The following is a 20,706-nucleotide window of genomic DNA, read 5'->3' as shown; positions in this document are numbered from 1 at the left end:
ATTAGTACATAATTAGGAAATAGATTAAGTTCAAAACATTATTTTATTTTGTGTGGAATGTAGTGAAATATTTACACATCCATCCCTCTAGGCTCTAACCAAATTGGAAAATTAAAATTAAAATTGAATGTAAATTTCCGAACGACACTGTTGGTAGCTCAGCTTATACGGTAACGGCAAAAATTAAAATCTTGCCCTCTGTTTCTCTCCGGGTTTTTTTGACGAAATGGAGCTCTCAGTCTCCGCTCCCCTCCGGAGCAGCTCCTCCTTACCTTTACCGAGTAATAAACCTAAGGTCAGAATTTCTCCGAGAAATCTATTGCCCACGCGGATTCATTATCCAATCTTCTCTTCAACTCCTATTCAAATGGACTCCCAATCCACTCTCCGCGCCTCCTCATCCCAAGACAACGGCTCCACCGTTACCTCTTCTCCAATTGAATCCGGTAAATCTCTTTCCCTAATCGTATTTTCACTTCTTCACAGTTTTATATTGTTTTTATCGCTTTGAGTATTAGCTGAATGGTGCTATTGTTCTCAGTTGGAAGAGAAGGACGAATTGGAGAAGTGAAGAGAGTCACCAGAGAGACTAATGTTTCCGTGAACATAAACTTGGACGGTACAGGAATCGCTGATTCTAGTACCGGAATTCCATTTCTCGATCACATGTTAGATGTAGTACTTTCGATTTGTTTTATATGTTAATGTTGAGTGTGTTGCTTGTGTTTTCTTTTAACTTTTTCTTTTTATCTTTTTAGCAACTTTCTTCGCATGGGCTGTTCGATATTCATGTGAAGGCAACTGGTGACATTCACATTGATGATCATCACACTAATGAAGACGTTGCACTTGCTATTGGAACGGTAATGGCTTTTTGTATATTGCAAGAAATTTTTAATTAGTTCAGATATTAAGTCATGCCTTGCTTGCTTAAACATATTCAGTGTCTGTATGTGAAGTTTTGCTTCGTCTACAGGCATTGCTGCAGGCGCTTGGTGATAGAAAGGGAATTAATCGGTTTGGTGACTTTTCAGCTCCTCTAGATGAGGCATTAGTACATGTTTCCTTGGTACGTGCAGTAGTTTTCTTTACATGTTCATATTAATTGGAAATGGAGAAAGAAAAAAAGGTTGCATGCTACACTTTAGATATGGGTGATACTGTCACCAATGATAGATAGACTTGACTTTGATACCTCTCAAGTTGGTAAATTTTCAACAAGGTTGATCATAACTTGTGGAGCTACTGTTCCAAGGATTATACTTGATTGCAATATGCTATAGAGATTATGCTGATTTTAGATGCTCTAAAGACACCTAGTCTTTTATAGAAGCTACTACTTTTAGGTGGGCAAATGAAATAGTCCGCTAAACAAGAAAAGGTTCTGTGTATGATAGGAATGCTTTTAAATGAGCGATGAACTCAGACAGGATGAAGTCTCTGCTGTTTTATGGAAGTTGTGCATTAAATGCTGCAATTGTAGCAAAGTTGTGAATATGCACCTATTTACTTTGTTTGCTTGACAATGTCATTTGTTGACTTTTGTAAATCTATACTAAATGTTCATTTGAAAGTTTCTTTATCTTTTTAATACTTTCAGGATTTATCTGGACGGCCACATTTGAGTTATGATTTGCAAATTCCCACTCAAAGAGTTGGAACATACGACACTCAGGTGCTTCGCTTTTTTTCTTTTTTTCCTTTTCTACAGCAATAGTTTACAACCTCTTTTTTTTTTAAAAAGAATTTGTTTACCAACTTGCAAATGTTGCTGAAAATTGTGTGGAGTTGACAACTAGATATAATATAATTCACACCTTTACAAATTCTTACACATTGCTCTGACTTAGTTGTTGAGTTCTTCCCTTCATATTTTTGAATTTTTCTTTTGTTGAAATTCCTCATTACTCAAATTCGGTGGTTATTTATTGCACCATTCTTTTACAGTTGGTGGAGCACTTTTTCCAGTCTTTGGTGAATACTTCTGGCATGACACTTCACATTCGGCAGGTAATATTTTCGAGAGGCTCTTAGAAATATTCATTTCAACTCAAAGAATCCAAGTATTCTTGATCGCAGGAAAACGTTTAAAAAGAAGAGAAATAAATAATAAAATGTGCCAACTGGATAACCTTAGTACTTAGTGTTCAGTAATTATCGTCTTCTCATGCAATTAAAGTTTAAATGTTATTCCAGCATCACTTTCATTACTACTTTTTCTCACTTTATGGTTTAGACTTGATGGTTTTTTGGCCATAATGCTTCTAGTATTGATTTTCTGTTTCACTTTTATGTTTTTAAGTTCTAATAGTATATACAAACACTGTTTGAATACAGCTTGCTGGAAGAAATTCTCATCATATTATTGAAGCAACCTTCAAAGCATTTGCTAGGGCTCTTCGTCAAGCAACAGAATATGACCCTCGCCGTCTTGGGACTGTGCCAAGGTATGATATCTCCTTTTAAACCACATTGGCATTGGATGAATGTCTTTTCCTTATGAAGATGTTTCGGATTAAGATTCAATTTGATGGTAAGAACTAGTTATGCAAGAGTGTTATACTATTTACATTAGTAAAAAATTGTGATGACTGGTTATAAGATCACTTAGTTTTTTTCTTCCATTTTCATCTTTGTTTGTGACACCTTGATCTGCTAATCGTGAGTTTATCAACAGGTTTTTGGGAGTTTTGAATCATGGTATCAAATTTTGGTATTTATAACTATATTATACCAAAAACATTAGCAAGTAGTCGAGCAATTTTCAGAAGCATTGGATGGGGACACTCCTCTCCCTCTTTCCTTACCGTATATGCTTGGTGTTTTATTTTAGCTTGTCCACCGTCTATTAGACAGCCTATTTCATAGAACATTATAGTGATATTTGGCATTCAAATGATTTCTTTCTCATATGCATACTGAGAAGGCGTCCAGTGCAACAACTTTTGATGTCTAGGTGGACTAAATCAGTTAATATAAACTCGTGGTATTGTGTCAGATTACCCTCTAAAATTGTGTCCTGTTTTGGTGTGCAGCTCAAAGGGGGTTCTGTCGAGAGCTTGATGCATGTTGATGATCATGCCAAGGATGGTTTTGTCTGGCCTTCAGGTTTCACCAGTAGTGAATTCATGAATGCATCAGCGAAACGTACTTTAGTGATCTCTGCTCGGAATAATCTGTCGAGCACAAATACAAGATATGTCGAAGCAAGAATGATAAAGAGTTTGCCTCTCTATATTATAGTTTTACCGAACGCTGTTTAGTTAGGGCAACTTGAAGCTGTGAGGAGCACATTTGCTCATGACTAGTTTGTATCATGTGACATTAAGAAATAAAATTCCAGACGCATGGAAGAAGTATTTATGAACTATAAATGCTTTGCAATGGTGAAAACTGTGGACTCAGTTGTTATACATTTTCCTTTACCCACGAAATAGAGGTTGATAACATAGTTAAGAGAATGCTGCCTGGGTTTGCAATCCTGAGATCTGCTTGGTTCAAAGCAGATCTAGTTTCGGTAAATCGCTCACTTAACTGCTACAAAAATTCTTCAGCAGCACTTAAATCATTTAATATCTCAGACTTCACTTCTCCAGGCAACGGTGCAGATGGGCCAGCTTTAGAATAGAAATTGGCTAAACATCTGATTGCCTTTTCTAGTTCAATATACGATTCCTGCCACCATGAACCACAAGGTTACAAATGAATGACAGTGACAGAATGCAAAGCAAAATTTTGAACTCTTAACAAATAAACTACTCGTTGACACATACCTCACGAGCCACCTTCTCTTGTCCTCTCCAACTCCCCAGATACTCTCTAATGGACTCCTTTGCTGCATCTGCAGTTCGTCTAAATTTAGCAATATCCTTAGGGTCTTCCTGTAATGACTCCCGTAATGTCTTTACAACCTCCCTTGCCGACTTCAAGTAATTCTTCGGCAACAGTTTGCCAGATTTCGTTTTCTCATTAGGATCAAACAAAGATTTAATAGCCCCAACAACTCCATTTTCCTTTTGCTCGTTTGGCTCATCTTCAGCTCTAACCGGTGATGGCGTTAAGATGCAATTTAAATTCAGAATTGCAAGAAATGAAGCACTGTATACTAGGATATGCCGACGACTTGGAGGAGCAGCTTGAGACAACAGAACAAATTTACTTCTTGATTGCAGCTTATCTGAAAGTTGCAGAAACGCTCTTAATGAAACAGACATTACCAACTGAACATCAATTCAGTCACTAGGGACTCGAGTAATTGATGCTCTGGACAATATTTTTTCTAATCAGCCCATTAAGTCATATTGATAAGTATTTTTGAAATTACTCCAAATTGGTAATATTTTTCCTCCTAACCTGGAAAATGGCCACATTGGATTATGCATTAACTATGTGTAAACAGTTCTAAAGCATAGTCTTAACAAGTTTTAGGACGATGGTTACTTACAGTCATTATTGCAATTATAGCTTTTCATACTCGTCTTGCAAGTAACGGAGGGGCATATTTTTGCTGCAAGAATCACATTGACAGCCATTTCTTCTTCCTTGATCTTGACCAAGTTCAGCAGCTAAATCCACTGCATCTCATAAAACCAACAGCAATTTCTTGACTTCTGCTACCCCATGCACTTAAGTATAGCCTTCATAATACATGTATCAGTCAGGTTTTTCTTATCACAAGCTTAAATAAGAGAATCAACATATACTGTACTTAGTGCCAGTCTTGAGCTATACCAATCCGGAAACAACTAACAACAAGTTTGAAATTGCAGAGACTGAAATCTAATATGTTACGTTCAAATGAACCATAGAGATGAATTATGATATGCGGATAATAATCAGCAGAAAAATATAAACAATACAATGAACCAAAACAAAAAGAGAAGTAGAAGAAAGTAAATACCAGCAGCAGCGCAGAGAGAGTAGAACTTTGCCTTCAATCTCTACCTCTACTTCCTTCCCTTCTTGAAAGTAGAAGAAGCGCTTCTTTATCCAAATGGACACAGCTGGTATTTCACGCGATGCAGTCGGGATAAATTAGTCATAGTAAAATATGGTACGGAATCATTTGCAATACGACGCCGTAGACTATGCTAAATTGAGAGCGGGACCAACAACTTTGTCTCCCGTCCCCACCAACGGGACCATCTTCCCCAAAAATTGAGCATAAACGCAGCTTCTCTCGCCTCATTTTCTTCGTTGATTCTGTATTACTTTTTAGTTGTTATGAAATAGCTTAAATCCACAGAGTTTTCAGAGGATGGCCGGTGGTGGAAACCACAAGTCCTCGTTCGATAAGCCTTCCTCTTCCTCTGCCTCTCACCGCAAATCCAGGTGGGAGTCTTCCGCTACAGCAAACAATAATAATCCGTCGTCAAACTCGAAATCCAATGACCTGAAACCCTCCAAACCCACTTCGAATACAAATCCTTCGCCCAAGCTCAATACCGGTCCATCTCCCAAGCCTACTGCCGCTACGCCTCCGACAGGCTCAGTCGCTGCTCTACAGGGACCCTCATTCCATTTGCCGGACCTCGGTCCACCTCCTCCTCCTGCTTATGGGTTTCATATGCTCGAGCGTCGCACTATTGTCCTAGCAGACGGCAGCGTCCGTTCTTACTTTGCTCTCCCTCCCGATTACCAAGACTTTCCTCCTCGTCCAATGCTGCCGCCACGGTTCCTCCCCATGGGGCCCACTCCCGACCTCCCTAATAGTATAGGTGGTCCCCGCTTTCCTCCGATGAGCCCTGAAGGATTAGGATTCCGGGATAACAGTAACGGACGGAACGCTTCTATGAAGAGGAAGTATGTTGGCGGCGAGGAAGAATTCAGGCATGGTAATAATACTAATGGGCTTTATCCGGCGGGAAAGGATCATCGCAGTGTGTTTTTGGCTGGGCCAAGCAGTCCGTTCGGGAGAAATTCGGGTGATGAACCGAGAGCTGGGAAATATATGAGAATTGCTGGTGACAATGTTGGTGCAGTTAATAAGTATCTCGAAGTGGACCAGACTAAGCTAAAGAAGGCGTTTTTGCATTATGCTAAGGTGATTAATGAGACTGAGGCGGAGAGGAAGCGTTACTTGGAGGACGGGAAGCAGGGCCGCCTTCATTGTGTGGCTTGTGGCAGGTTTGCTACATTTAGGCTGTACTTGATTTTCTGTTTCTCCATTATTTTGTGTTTTGCTCTCTGTATATTATTGCAACATGCAGCTTTTCTCATCCCGGTTGTCGAAATTCTTATAAAACTTCAGAGAGAGCACAAAGGAGTTTAGAGTTTTTGAGTGTTCTGAGCATTTTCCCCCCTTCATTAGTGTGTATGGTTGGCCATTGGGCGTCTAACTAAGTAGTGGTTTGGTATAAAAGTATTGTATCTGTAGGTGTTAATTTACTTTTCAGTTCATGCATTATATAGTTAGGTATGTGCTGTGGTTAAGCTTAACTAGAAATTAGGTGCACTATTTGCAAGAAATAACTTGAGTTGAGTTATGTCAGTAACTAACTTGCAAGCTACGCTGGCAAAGAAAGCTTTCTGTGACTTGTTAACTATTATCAGCTTTCTGAGAATGTGGGCTTTCTTTTCTTTTGATTTGATGATTTGATGAAGCATTATTGCCTTTGCATATAAGATTCAGGATAACACGGTGGCTTCTGTTGCTCTTCTTTGTGTATTTCTTATAAATAATGCACAATGTATACACCAAATTTATCAGCCTCGATTAGGTAAATAAAGTTGAGCGTCATATTGTATGCCGAGTACCTTCATTTTCCATTGCGAATGGCCACTTGGACAATATGATTAATTAAAGCTCCTTTCTGTTTAAGCATCATCATATGTCGTATTTTGGTCATCTGATTGAGGCTAATGTTGTTTGTAGAAAATTTGTTTAGTCACATTTCTTGGATTTGTTTCTATTTAATCTTAAAACGTTCTAATATCCAGTTGTATGAGTTGGATTTGATTGGTTGATTGTGTTAGCACAGTGATAGTTAATGACAGAAACATGACAATGTTTGTAGCTCATTTTTATGGTTATTTTATTGGAACATTTAATTATGGATCTTTCATTATGTTTTACAGGGATAATGCACTTCATTGTTGTTTTGTTAGGGCATTTTACTTCTGCATCCCTTGTTAGGTAAACTTTATAAAGTTGGCTTTGTTGGTGACAGTAATCTTCCCTTTTCTTTATAGCGTTCATGATTGACGTATATCCTTTATTGGAGATACTCATTGTAAATATTTTATTGGTAGTTCTGGTCTGAATTACAGTGGCTGTAATTGTTCTTTTGCTTGGGAACTTTTAGGGGCAAATTTAGTGTCCATGATTGATAATTGCTCAATTTTTAACCCCTAGTCAAAATGTGTTCTCAATCAATCTTGATGGGGTTAATTTTTTTGTTAACCTGGATGAACTTCATTTCATTTTTCTTATTTAAATGGATTAAGCTAATACAGCTTGGCCTAAATGGTCAAGGAGGAGCTCCTGCAACCAAAAGGTCCCAAGTTCGAACCTGCCCACCCCCGTCTTTCAATGGGTTTTGTAGCAGTTTATAGTTGTGTTGAATTTATAAAGTTTGCTTCTATCTTTTGCTTTCTAGTTTTGATGTCTCATAGGCTAGCTAACTTATCAAAACTGGATGAATTCTTAATGCAATTTTTTAATGTGTTATCTACTTGGAGATTTGAAATTTTTAGTTTTAGTGTCTGGTTTTTCAATGAATGACAAAGGTGGTTGAAGCCTTCTTTTGTAATATTTTTTGAGATATTGATATACTTTCTTGTACACGCATGTTACCTGGTTGTTGAATTCTCTTCCTCATTTCAACCCCTTGGGGGAGGGGACTAAATTTTGTTGTTTGATTGCTTCTAGGATTTATTCTGGTATGTCATTCTCTTCTATTCTCTGTTTTATGATTTAGATTTTCCCCTTTATTTTAAACTACCATATGATCCTGGTTACATTATTTAACTGGTGCCTTTATTGCTATAGTTGTTCTGTTTTTTGAGAAACCTGGTTCATTGACTAATTGTTTACAGAGTTTACTACATTTATAGGGTGGTTAGATTTTGTCTCTATGTTCTTATAAGCTTATACGCTTGTTTTCTTTTTCTTTAGTTGGGGAAACTTGTTGCAATCATTATTTCTTACGTGTGATTTCTAATTTTTTATGTTATGGAGTGTGTAGTATGGAGCTGTTATTTGCTTGATTTGTGTGGTTCCATTTCCTTAAATTCTTACAGAGTCTCATACTTGAGACAAGGCAACTTGAATAACTTTTGTTTTTGTCATGTTGTAGTTTGTTTGAGAAATGGCTTTGACTTCACATTTATAATGCTAATAATGACTTGTCTATTAGCTACATACTAGGCATGGGTACATAATTCAGACATGCTGACACAACTATTCTTTGAAAAAAGAATTAGCATGTGAGTTGTGTGCTAGGAGCATGTTTGTGTTATGACAGAGAAGGCCAACTTGGCATGCGAACGTGTGCATTAACTAAAACGTTGGTGCTTCATAGGCTATTAGCTAGATGGTTCTCATTAGTCATTAATCATATGTGGTTATCACTAGTCATTATTTATAATTATATATAATTTTGCTTTAAGCTAAAATTATTGTAGTTCAATACAGTGCAGTGCGGTTCTGGTAACTGTAGGGTTGTTTCTTTGTTCTCCAATAGCTTAAAAATTATATGCCATTACCTTTTAGGTGCATCCTTATCTATACTGTCTTTTTTTGTTTTTAGTCGGTTAACTTATGGTTGCTGTTTAATCCTCCCTCCCCCTTTATCTTTGTATTTAACCATTACAAGTGTTATGCTTTGTAACACTTCTTATGTATGTACTAATCTATGTCAGGAATTGCCTTAAGTCATGCATCTTTAGTTTGTTGTCCCTGTCATTCAGCTGAACTGACTGAATAGAAATTTCAACTGAGAATATGGTGCTTTGACGTGCTTTGGAACTGTGATTAGTGAAATATAGATATGATTTTTTTAAAATCTTCTCATAATCTATTATCATCCTTCCGTTTGTCTTCCATTTATGAATTATTTTCTGTTCCTGTTCAATTGATTTAATTTCATGGCATAGGTGATCTATGATATTATTATTCCTACCTAGTTATGCCAACTGAACTTTTGCCTATGGTTGATTTTGTACGAATCTCATTATTTAGCAAAAATTGATCTTGTTAACCCCACTACTGGCAATATTGTTTCCGAAGTCCTTTTATTCTATTCCTCATCCGAAAAATCTTGATGTGAAGTTTGGTTTGGTACATCTCTAATTTTCAGTAATCCCTCTGTCATTGTTTGCCTTTGCTTTCCTCTGTGTCCTTTTTTACCACATGCATCAGTTCATACAAGTGACCTCATGGTTTTCTAAACCTTGTGTTAACTCTGGATCCTTCATTTCTTGTCACAACCGTGCCTCAGGATGGTACAAAGATGTGCTACTTGTTCAGGAGGAACCATGATGTTAACCTTGATCGTCTAATTATTACTTGCATTTGGAGGTTCCCCATAAACAAATTTTGTCCTTTTATATTTTTCTTGTCATTTGAACTTAAGAGGGTCCAATAATACTAAAGTGATCACAACAGAACCGCCACCTAAATTGATTTACTTGGATTCAGTCTACCTGCTAACTTGAATTCATAGTTGATGATGCTATCCCAGCAATTGAAGTCTCCAATGTATTGGATTCTGTAATGCGTAGACAAAGTATTTACCTGTCTGTTTGTGGCTGGTATTCATTTTAGGACTGCTGAATTTTCTGTTTGACTGCCTGTTTATCTGAACTTGTAAAGCTCATTCAATATTTGGGAGAAGACCTGAATTATTGTTCTTCAATGCCCTTGACATGCAAAATTACAGGTCTTCCAAAGATTTCTCAGACATGCATGCTCTTGTAATGCACACGTACAACTCAGATAATGCTGACTTGCGTGTGGATCACTTGGGCTTACATAAAGCTCTCTGTGTCCTAATGGGATGGAATTACTCAAAGCCCCCTGATAATGCAAAAGCCTATCAGTTCTTACCTGCTGATGAAGCAGCAGCAAACCAGGAGGATTTGATTATGTGGCCCCCCACGGTGATAATTCATAACACAGTTACAGGAAAGGGTAAGGATGGGCGCATGGAAGGTTTGGGAAACAAAGCAATGGATATCAAAATAAGAGGTATAATGCGCCCCTTTCCTTTTTTGGTAATTGATGCTATATGCAATGACATTCATCTGGTCAAGGTAATCGTTTGATTCTGATAGGATATGCTTTGCCATTCCTACGTTGCTGTAGTTCTTTTAGGTTCCATTAGCAATATTACTAGTTACATCAACCCCATCCCGAATTTGCGCAAGAGCTTGGAGATAGTTATGATTTTACTTGGAAAAATATAAAAAATTATCTCATTTAAACTGCAAAATGTTCACCCCTTCCCTTTGGAGAAGTAGCCCACTTGCATTGCCATTCCACATATAGGCAGCAGGTGACGATGTTATTACTGAAATCCCTATATCTAGGCATTGAAGTAACCAGAGTTTTTTTATTGGCTGTTTGAAAGGGGAACTAGGACCAGGGGAGGGCAGGATTCATAATGTGCTGGAATGCTACTTGCTTTTGGATGGTTAGATACTGATTTGTTCCATGAGGAGGCTAAAATCAGAATGAAACCTGCCTATTAAGTTGGATTCATTCTTTGGTAAATCTTAAATTGGTGTCTTTACTTGTGCTAATTGGATGCAATTTCACTCGTAGCTAAATCTTTCAAGTCCTAGTCTATTACTTCAAAATTTTATGAGCCTCCAATGCCAATCTGTTTTGTCTTTAACCTGCAAGGATTAGCCTGTCTTAGTATATCCGCCACTTGAAGCTGAATTATTTAGTTTGTGATTCATTTATCTAATAAATCTATTTTGGCTAATCATGTGCTACTCAATTTAGAAACATCATATTGATGGTGAAGAGGATTTTTGGAATTTATACTTGAGAGATTTCATGCAGAATCAGCACCAGTCTTCAGCAGCGTTCATGGCTATTTATACTCATTCTTTCTGAATTCTATGTCTCTCTCTGAAAATACCACCTTGGATGTGCAATATTATTATTTAGCAGTCAATTTGTTAAATACAAACTTTAGCTTCTTCTGTTTTTCTACTGTTAACTACCAAGTGGAAGAACTTTGTAGATATGTGACTTGTGTCAGGGTATTTTACGGAAGTCTGTTATTTGCTTTGTCTAAGAGGTATTATGTGATTGTATTACAGTTATGGCTTCCAAAAGAAATGTGGTCTAAATGAAAATTTGTAACATCTCTCTTCTCCAAATAAAACATTGAATTTCTCCCGAAACACATCAAAATAATTCAATTTTGTTTTGTGGGATGAGAGATGAGGTGGGAGTAGAAAATGTTATGCCTTTTTTAGGTTTGGCTCTTTAACTTAAATAACTGCAAGTTATGTTGTGCTATAAACCTGCTTCAGAGTTTATAGTTTAATGAGTTATTGCATGACTATTGGCCATTTCTTTGAACTGTACTTATCCTTCTATATATGCTATCTTGCACTTTATAATACTACAGTAGTACTGTTTTCTGTCTTGCCTCCCTCTTTTATTAGTTTGACTTTTCCATTTTTCCTCCATGTGAATTTCTTACTATTATTTAAACGAGGATGCAACATCAAGAGGTTGCTTAGATGCTTGGTTTTGTCTTAGAATGATTGAATATGGTGAAAATTCTTCAATCTATCTTGTTTTTTGACAAGTGTGTGTTGATATCTAGCTTGTGGCTACTATGCGAGTGGCAAATTCATATTTGGGAAAGTTTTTGAATTTTGAAAGAATTTCTGGTGGCTGCAAAGTGTTTCAGGGAATCCAGAGTTGGTTGCTGATATTTCATAATTCATGTGCCTGGTGGGAAATAATTTGCTTTTTCTTTTCTTTTTTTTTTTTTTTTTAAAATTCTATAACTGGTGCTTTTCAGATCTTGGATGTTTTGGTGGCAAGTCAAAGTCTTTATATGGAAGAGATGGTCATCTGGGCATAACTCTCATAAAGTTTAGTGGTGATCAAGTGGGCCTGAAGGAGGCTCTGCGGCTGGCAGAGCACTTTGAGAAAGAAAATCATGGGCATAAGGCTTGGGAACGCATACAGCCTATGTCACTGGGTAAGGATGACGAGAAAAATCCAAACCTAGTGCAGGTAGAACGGAGTGGGGAGAAAAAGAGAATTTTATATGGTTATCTTGGAACAGCTGCGGATCTATACAAGATTGATTTTGAAACAAAGAAAAAGGTCATCATTGAGAGCCAGAGTGAACTAAAATCATCCAAGTAAATTCTAGATGATATACAAGGTACAAAAAGCTGATTTTATTTTTAGCAAGGAGATTGAATCCTGCCATCCTACATTACGTGATAGTGCACCCAACCAATATTTAAGTAGCTCAATGACAAGTACAAATGTACCTAGTTTTTTAATTATTTAGTTTGTGAGTCTTTGATCCCCTAGTTTTTTGCCATTATCTGCTGTAGCATACGAGTAACGGCTTCATGTAGGCTTAATGCTAGCTTTACATTTTACTCAAAATAAGCAGACTCTGGGAGTATTGGTGCTAATTTGTTAATCAATGGACTGCTCATGTTCTAATAGAATTTAAAAAACTTTAGGTTGCAATTGTTTGACTTTTGCTCCGCTATTGGTCTGAGCAATGCTTAGACATGAGAGTTGTCATTATTTGTGCTAACTACATCACCGTGATTGATTGTGCAAACCACTATAGCTTGATGGTGCCTGGTATGTACACTTGGTAAGATTCATTAGATGCTAGAGAGCTATTTCTGTAAAAACTTCACATGTTGGTTTGTGATTATGATGCTGGATCAGAGATTTTTTGCAAAGGATAAGTGACAGGATCAAGAGAGGCTGGATAGTTTTGATAGGACTAGTATCTATCTAATTAAGGAGGTCACATTAAAAATAATGCGGGTGGAGCAGGAAAACTTATTGTGCTCTGTAAATGAATGACACTAGCACAGATATATTGGTGATCATATGATGGGTTGCCCTCTCAAATTGAAGATAAGATAGTTATGTTTTGCCTTTTACTAGGGTCAAGGAGTGACGACATACCAGAACCATGGGAGACGAGGGAATTGTACGAGTTGAGCATTGGATCTGGCCTAATTTGTTTTCCTTTGAGATTGAACTGTTAGCTTATCACAATAGCCTTCATCTTCTTGTATGTTTGTGTTCTTATTAGCCAGATAAATGCATGCTTGTCTAATATCATTGTTGCCCTTAACTGCCCTGTGTCTAAAATTTGCTACCCTCTTTATGTAGTCGCTCTTTTAGGCGTAAGATAGAAGTTTCATTCTTTCACAATTAAAGTCTGGGCCCTGCTCTGAGTGGGCGACTTTGCGGTGAATTGGAAATTGGAATGAGAATTGTTTACTTGCATCGGAAGTGGCTGTGTATGATTTCCTTGGGTTTAGGTTTGATGCTTGGGCCCTGCTTGGGGCCTTGGGCGGTTCAGGGAATCATGTAACATCCATATGTTTTTTTTTAAGGGGATGGATGGGGCAGAACAAAAATTTGCAGCCATAATTATGTTTGTTTATTGGCTCCAAATCTCTGAAGTAATGCTAGTATTGGAAGTATTATGCGTATTCAACTTAACTAAAGTTGCATAAGATTTAATTTATGTCTAAATTAACCTCTGTTTGTTCTGAGCTTGCTAGTGTTTTTGTCATATTCTGAATTTGGAAAGGCAAGTAGCAATAACTTTAACCTAAAGCACCTCTCTTTTTCCATTATATGTGTTTGGTGGTATTTATGTGAGATTGGTATCTGATGCCAATTCTTAAAAGAAAACATAATCCATGTCTGATACTCTTTATTTGGTGAAAATTGACTCTATCATATATAGACAGAAGACCCGCCAACGGCCGTGTTTGCATGTATGTATGTATGAGGCACTTGAAACCCACTAGTGCTAATTTAAATCTTAGCAACTTCAGTACTTACTGATTGTTATTATTATGCTCATATGGTCATTCAATTAAGCCTACTAGGGAGTGGACCACTAATAATCATTTACGTAGATTGACTACAACCATTTATTGATCTTGTTTCAAAATCTTATCTTATCAACCAAAATTCAAATTCCAACAGACTCACTCACTGAGGGATAAAAAAGAAATAAGGAAAATAACAGTTTTGAAACTTCTTCTATCTCCTTATGTGGGTCCAATCCCAAACAACAACAAACTACTGTTTGGAATCCGAAGTCCCTCCCTAATCTCTCAAAACAAGGGAAGGGACCCACCATTTTTTTTAAACAAAAAAAAAAAAAATTTTTCTTTTCTTTGATTTGCACACGTTTCATTCCACTCTGTCCGAGTCTAGTGATTTTAAAATTGATGTTGAGATAAACTTCTTTCAACACTTATAATATTAATTTTTAATTCAAAGAATAAATTTTTAATCTATTTTTTTTTTCAATACTCTCTCTCTGTTTCATCCTGGTAAGAAATTATAAAAGTACATTGTAGCCTTGTATCCATTACTCTCTCAATATTAGCCTTTAAAAGAAGATATTTTTGAAACCACGGATGAATGGATGCGCATGCCCTGAACTCTCTGGGACTGGGTTCACCTTCACTGTACAGTAACTGTACATCCCCTGTTGTATTATTCTTTCCCCTTTATTTTTAATTTTATATATATATATATATATATATATATATATTTTTTTTTTTATAGCAGTAGAGACGGGCAGGCAAATGTTTTGCTTTATCTGACTCCACCCATGTGGTGGTCAGTGGTGGTGACCCACTCCTTGCCCAACTTTCCAATTCACCTCTATACCTCTTCTCTCTGCTTTTCTTTTTTCTTATTTTTTTTACGATCTAACTTCGGTTTCCGCGAAAGTTATCCCCTCTTGTCGCTACTCCATCCAAACATCCCCTCGCTTTATCTGACGTCACTCCTTGGGTGCCTCTTATCCTACGCATCCTTCTCTGCTCGTGCGTAGATAGGCGTACCGTACCTCGGTTCCTACGCATAGCCGGCGCATTCTAGACTCTTCCCTCTACAGCCTTTTTTCTCGGTTGCCATTACACGTGTCTTGTCCTAAACTTTCCACGTCATCACTGTCTCCTCCTCTCTTGTTCTCTCTACTCCTAGCTTTATCACCTCATGCTCTCTCGGTGCCTCTTCTTTCTCTCTATTTCTAGGGTTTTCACTTCCCCTTTCTTCTTTTTCAGCTACTGGATTACTTGTGGTGTTTGATTCTCACCAACCATGGGGTCGATCCCCGATCCTGGCGAGTTAACCGAGTTGACTCAGCCCAGCTTTGACGAGTTCCAGCGCCAGACCTCTCTCATGACCAGCTGCACTCTTCTCTGGAAGGAGCTATCTGACCATTTCTCGTCTCTTGAGCAGAATCTTCAGAAGAAATCAGAGGCCCTCAAGAACAAGTTTCAGACACTAGACCATCAAACAAAGACCTCTCTCGCCTCCCTCAAGAAGCGCGAGGTCACCATTGACGGCAGCGTTGAGATCGCACTCAAACGCGTCGAGCAACACAGGGAAGCCGCTCTCAAGTCACTTGATAATCCCAATTTTGACCATCCTGATGGTGAGGTGGATAACGGCGATGGACTCTTGCAGCTTCTGAAATCTTTCTGCTTGAAAATGGAATCGAGAGAGTTCTGGAAGTTTGTGATAACAAAGAAGAAGGAACTTGATGTGTTGAGGAGCCAGATTCCGTTAGCTCTGGCTGAGTGTGTGGATCCGTCTAAGTTTGTCTTGGAAGCAATTTCAGAAGTTTTCCCAGTGGATAAGAGGGGGGAAAGGACGGAGAAAGGGAATGACTTGGGATGGGCTTGCGTGCTGATTTTGGAGAGCCTGATACCGGTAGTCGTGGACCCGGTGATAGGCAAGTCCAGGCTGTTAGTGACCCCGAGCGTGAAGGAGAGGGCCAAGGAAATTGCTGAGACTTGGAAGAGAAGTCTGGAAGAGCGCGGTGGTATTGAGAATGTGAAGACTCCTGATGTGCATACTTTCTTGCAGCATTTGGTCACCTTTGGTATTGTGAAGAAGGAAGATGTGGATTTGTACAGGAAGCTCGTCGTAGGGTCTGCTTGGCGCAAGCAGATGCCTAAACTTGCTGTCTCACTTGGTTTGGGTGAAAAAATGCCTGGTACGTCGCTTCGATATGTACGAATTTCCTAGTTTTCTGGTTTTGTTTTTTTCATATGTTTTGAAAATTTGGTTTTCATTGCTTAAATGATGGTCTGTTCTGGAAAATGCTACTTCTTCTTTCATTTATAGCGCTCTATCATCCTTTCCTCATGTCCAATAAACACGTCTTAGTTGCACGTGATTTTCTTTATTTTTTGGCTAAGAGCTAATGGAGACGGTCCAGTTGACTAGATCAAATTTGGGAGTCCAGTTTGTAACTTTGCATCTGAATAAAATTTGGTAGACTGGTGCTCCATAGAGTTCCTGCCAAAGTTTTGGTGGAGATAGAGACCGGAATGATGTATGTTGAATTTATTGTAACTATTTATGGCGTAAGGTCTTCCCTTTGGAAGAGTTTATAGATGCGTGAGTGAGAGAGACAGAGCTACTTTTATGGCTTTGTATCATATGCAGTGTGCATATTCTGGGTTCGGTGAGTAAGAGAAGAGAACATCAACAAGAAGGGAGAAGAGGAGGGGGTAGCAGGGTGGGTGTGTTTCTATGAATCTTACATGCTGAAGATAAGTCGGGGATGCTTCCTGTATGTTGTCAGCCAAATTTCGTATGTGATTAGATTAGTAACATTGCATGTCATATAGATCATTTAGCTCCAATTATGAATTTGATTCTCTGGTTTCATGTCTCAATATACTTAATGAAGAAACTAATATTCATAAATTAATGCTGGCGCTTCAGTGAGCCAATTTTGCTGCTGTCATACCAAAGAATACCACAGGTCTGATATCTGTGCCTGCTTGTCATCCTAAAGCTTCCTTTTTGTAGAATGACAAATAAATTTCTTATACAAAGCTGTGCAAGTTTAAATATGTGCCCATCAAGTTCCAATATTATAATCCTCTTTATAAAAGCAAGCAATATCAGCACTTGTTGTTTAATGTAACTGGAATTTAACATGCGTATTGTTGCATGTAAGTATCATTCATTTCGTAAGTTAATGTCAAACGCTTCAAGTGTAAATCTCTGATTGATATTCACAGGTCTTGTTGCATGGTTCTGTTTCTCTATAGTATGCTATGGGCACATTATTAATATGTGACATATCCTGTAAGTTTTAGTAGGCTACTGTAGTTTACTATCGTGATGATTCCAAGCCATTGTCATTTGCAGATATGATCGAGGAGCTAATTAGTAGGGGTCAGCAGCTTGATGCAGTTCATTTTACTTATGAAGTTGGCCTTGTGGATAAGTTCCCCCCTGTTCCATTGCTAAAAAAATTTTTGAAGGACTCAAAGAAAGCTGCAGCTTCTATTTTGGAGGATCCAGATACCGGTCGAGCTGCGGTATAAAAACCCTTTATTTTATTTGTCCTTATAATTAAGGTGCTTCTTATTCTAAGAAATTCATCTTTTCCTGGATTAAACATTGGATTGCAGGTCTCTGTTTTTGATATGTTCATTGTAGTATTGGTTCAAATAAGCACAGTTGCAAAATGTGTGTTGGAAAGAAAAGCACACTTATTTTAGTTAATATTTCCATCTTATGCATATGGTCTGATTGAAATACATGTATCTTACTTTATGCTTCTCCGTGTATGCTATATGTTTGATAATGCACATTATTTCTTTCAAATTGTTACTGGGGTGTCACTTAGTTATCCTCATTTAATATTTAAACCGTAGGCCAGGACGATCTACAGCCTTGCCTTGAGTCTTATTAGGCAATGGTGTCTTATTTGCCTATTGGTCTAAACTGTTGTATTTACAACATTAGAACCATGGGACAGGATGAAATGATTTTGTTAAAAGTAATATTTGGGTGATCACACGATTGCATTGATTTTGGTGAATAGAACTATATAAATATATCTGCATAGGTAGGAGGAACCAGGTCATTACTTTCTATTAATAGTTATTTGTATCAATCTTGTAGCACCTTGCTGCTAGAAAGGAGCAATCTGCTCTCCGGGCTGTCATCAAGTGCATTGAAGAATACAAACTAGAGGCCGAGTTCCCACCAGAAAACCTCAAGAAACGCCTTGAACAGTTAGAGAAGGCCAAGACTGAGAAGAAACGGCCAGCTGCAGTCCCTGCCAACAAAAGAACACGTGCCAGCAATGGTGGCCCAATGCCTCCAGCCAAGGCTGGACGTTTGACAAATGCTTATGTATCATCCTTCCCTGCACCTCCAACATTTGTCAGGTCTCCCTCGCACACTCAATACCCTACTGGTGTACCTGCATATCCTTCTCCGGCAGCTGTTTATGGTAGCAGGAGCCCTCAGTCTCCCTATGCATACTCACCAGAGGCTGCTCCTCCCCCCATGGCAGGATCATATCCTGGAGCTCCTTTGAATTATCCTGCATATGGAGGTTATGGCAATGGTTTCGCACCAGCTTATCAGCAGGCTTACTACCGATAGACATGACACTACTTGGAAGTTGAAGATGGTAACCACTGATATGATGACCCCAATCTCATTTAATGCTTTCTCAACTGGCTTGTTTGTAATCACTAACCTTTTTAATGGTAGCGATGTGTGTGTTAATTATAACTGTTCTTCTTGCTATGCCATGGTAAGAAGCTGTATTTCTAATGTTGATCAAACTGTAGCTCTAGGTGATTGTGAAAGTAATCCTCTGATGGAAGCATAACGATGTTGATGAACTGATATTACCACTACTATTGTTAGGGTTAGTTGTAGAAAAATCTCCCTTGTTTCTATCTTGTGTCCTTTGCCTTCAATTTGGATCAGGTGCCATCTGTGTCCTGAGAAATTAAGTTATCAAGGTTTTAATAAAATCAAAATCAGAACTGGATGGCTTTATGATTCAATTGAAGCACCATTATATCTATCTTCACTTGATAATTATATGCTATTGTGGGCTGCAGTGTTTTTGGTGGGGCTGTATTTAGCATACAGCTAATGTTACAGGCTGTTTAGTAGTAGCTGGTGATTCTGGCGTTAGTGGGTCGCTAATGAAATAGTTTTGGCAGGTACAGCATAAAGAGGCAACTTCAATGATTTTATTGGTGTTTTTTTTTTTTTCTCTGCTGCTTTTCCCTTATTGATGCTACGAAGTGTAACTGTTTGGGGGAATGACCGGTGACCTCCATTCTGATCCAAAAATTATCAGTTAGGTGGTAGGTCGAGTGGTTTCTTCAGGTGAAAGTTGGCCTTCTTAAGTATAAAAAATTTAGGCTGCTGTGATGCCTCCAGTATTAGATTAGGCATGCTAGTCCTGTTAATGGAGAGAATGTTGGCGGCTGAGATATGATTAAAGCCGTCACTTAAAAATATTGGGTGTCCTGTGAACTTAAAATTGTCCCATTGAAAGTTTAGGATCATATAGGATTTTATTTCCTGTTAAGAAAATCTATCGTAAACCCTATTAATTATATTCAAATATTAATCTAACTCTTCAAAGTTTGTAAAGATTTTTTTATGTAACTATTAATGCTTATAAATATCTCGTTATTTTACTCAAACTCCAAAAAAGATAAAGAAGAAAAAGTAACCAAAAAAAAAAAAAAATCATGTATATGGTTTTCTTTTATAATTTTCTGATGAAAATGCCTAAGCAAAATGTGGTTGGACAGTCAATGGTTGGTCTTCTACATATCTTGTGAAGATATGATAAACGAGCATTTTCTCCGCCGCGGAAGTTATCATCAATTTGTTATATAAGCTACAATGGTATAGAAAAATCAATGGAATAAATTTCTTTCATTTTTTTTAATTTTTTCTTTATTTTAAGACAATACCCGTGGGACATGGGCAGATGCCAAATCCCATCAGAGGGAGCAAAAACCTTCAACACCCACCAAAACCTTATCCTATCAAGCACCACACATCATTTCAAACCGAAAAAGAGCTTCCCTCACTTCAAACCTCCAAAAAGTAAAAAGAAAAAAAAATCTATGGCAACCCTTAATTTCACTCCATCTCCTTCCTTCACTATCACCAAAAAAGCGTTGCCAATCAAACTTCCTTCGTTGAAACTCAACTACAGAACAGCCAGATCCTTGAAGACTACGGTTAGGTCTTATAAAGTGGTCATTGAACATGAGGGCCAATCCACAGAGCTTGAGGTGGATCCTGATGAGAACATCCTATCCAAGGCATTGGACTCTGGCCTGTCTGTGCCCCATGACTGCAAGCTTGGGGTATGCATGACTTGCCCAGCAAAGGTAGTAAGCGGCAAGATTGACCAAAGTGAAGGTATGCTTAGTGATGATGTGGTGGAGCGTGGGTATGCACTTCTGTGTGCATCCTATCCAAGGTCAGATTGTCGCATTAGGACCATTCCTGAAGATGAGCTGTTGTCATTGCAACTGGCAACATCTAACGACTGAAATTTATGTGCTTGATGTTTTTCAGTTAAGGATTTTGATATTGAACGCAGAATTTGAGTACAGTAAGGTTATCTTATCATGGAAATATCGAATAGATTTTGCTGCTTGTTCATTACATGTGCTGAGGTATAAAAAACATAA

At 38.0% G+C, this 20,706-nt stretch overlaps 5 protein-coding genes across 6 annotated transcripts; 4 read left to right on the top strand and 1 right to left on the bottom strand.

Moving 5' to 3' along the window:
* The first annotated feature begins 148 nt into the window (after positions 1-148).
* On the top strand, positions 149-3,374 carry LOC105631985 (imidazoleglycerol-phosphate dehydratase 1, chloroplastic). Its single transcript, XM_012214237.3, has 8 exons — positions 149-446; positions 542-675; positions 759-863; positions 977-1,069; positions 1,601-1,675; positions 1,948-2,010; positions 2,338-2,447; positions 3,036-3,374. Exons 1-8 carry the CDS (start codon positions 227-229, stop codon positions 3,061-3,063), a joined length of 828 nt encoding a protein of 275 aa, XP_012069627.1. The 5' UTR covers positions 149-226; the 3' UTR covers positions 3,064-3,374.
* Positions 3,325-5,020, bottom strand: LPA19 (photosystem II 11 kDa protein-like protein). The gene is made up of 4 exons (XM_012214235.4): positions 4,901-5,020; positions 4,445-4,637; positions 3,774-4,177; positions 3,325-3,675 (listed from the first exon to the last, which is right to left on the bottom strand). The coding sequence occupies exons 2-4, from the start codon at positions 4,530-4,532 to the stop codon at positions 3,538-3,540; spliced, it is 630 nt and encodes a 209-aa protein (XP_012069625.1). The 5' UTR covers positions 4,533-4,637; positions 4,901-5,020; the 3' UTR covers positions 3,325-3,537.
* A 128-nt stretch (positions 5,021-5,148) lies between these two features.
* Positions 5,149-12,682, top strand: LOC105631986 (RNA recognition motif XS domain protein). 2 transcript variants are annotated; one of them, XM_089724363.1, is made up of 3 exons: positions 5,149-6,126; positions 9,882-10,189; positions 11,012-11,358. In XM_089724363.1, exons 1-3 carry the CDS (start codon positions 5,258-5,260, stop codon positions 11,305-11,307), a joined length of 1,473 nt encoding a protein of 490 aa, XP_089580489.1. In that variant the 5' UTR covers positions 5,149-5,257; the 3' UTR covers positions 11,308-11,358. The 2 variants fall into 2 exon arrangements, with proteins under 2 accessions (XP_089580489.1, XP_012069628.1); XM_012214238.4 differs by lacking the exon at positions 11,012-11,358 and adding an exon at positions 11,991-12,682 and having other exon boundaries at positions 5,157-6,126.
* A 2,405-nt stretch (positions 12,683-15,087) lies between these two features.
* LOC105631987 (FRIGIDA-like protein 4a) lies at positions 15,088-18,931 on the top strand. The gene is made up of 3 exons (XM_012214239.4): positions 15,088-16,211; positions 17,381-17,553; positions 18,143-18,931. Exons 1-3 carry the CDS (start codon positions 15,311-15,313, stop codon positions 18,629-18,631), a joined length of 1,563 nt encoding a protein of 520 aa, XP_012069629.1. The 5' UTR covers positions 15,088-15,310; the 3' UTR covers positions 18,632-18,931.
* Positions 18,932-19,979: 1,048 nt separating this feature from the next.
* Positions 19,980-20,650, top strand: FDC1 (2Fe-2S ferredoxin-like superfamily protein). The gene has a single exon (XM_012214240.4). The coding sequence runs from the start codon at positions 19,984-19,986 to the stop codon at positions 20,563-20,565; it is 582 nt and encodes a 193-aa protein (XP_012069630.3). The 5' UTR covers positions 19,980-19,983; the 3' UTR covers positions 20,566-20,650.
* Positions 20,651-20,706: the final 56 nt, after the last annotated feature.

Source organism: Jatropha curcas, chromosome 7, assembly GCF_041381405.1.
Source record: "Jatropha curcas cultivar XTBG-Jc1 chromosome 7, XTBG_Jcur_1.0, whole genome shotgun sequence".
Taxonomy (NCBI): domain Eukaryota; kingdom Viridiplantae; phylum Streptophyta; class Magnoliopsida; order Malpighiales; family Euphorbiaceae; genus Jatropha; species Jatropha curcas.
This window is presented reverse-complemented; position numbering and strand designations above follow the sequence as displayed.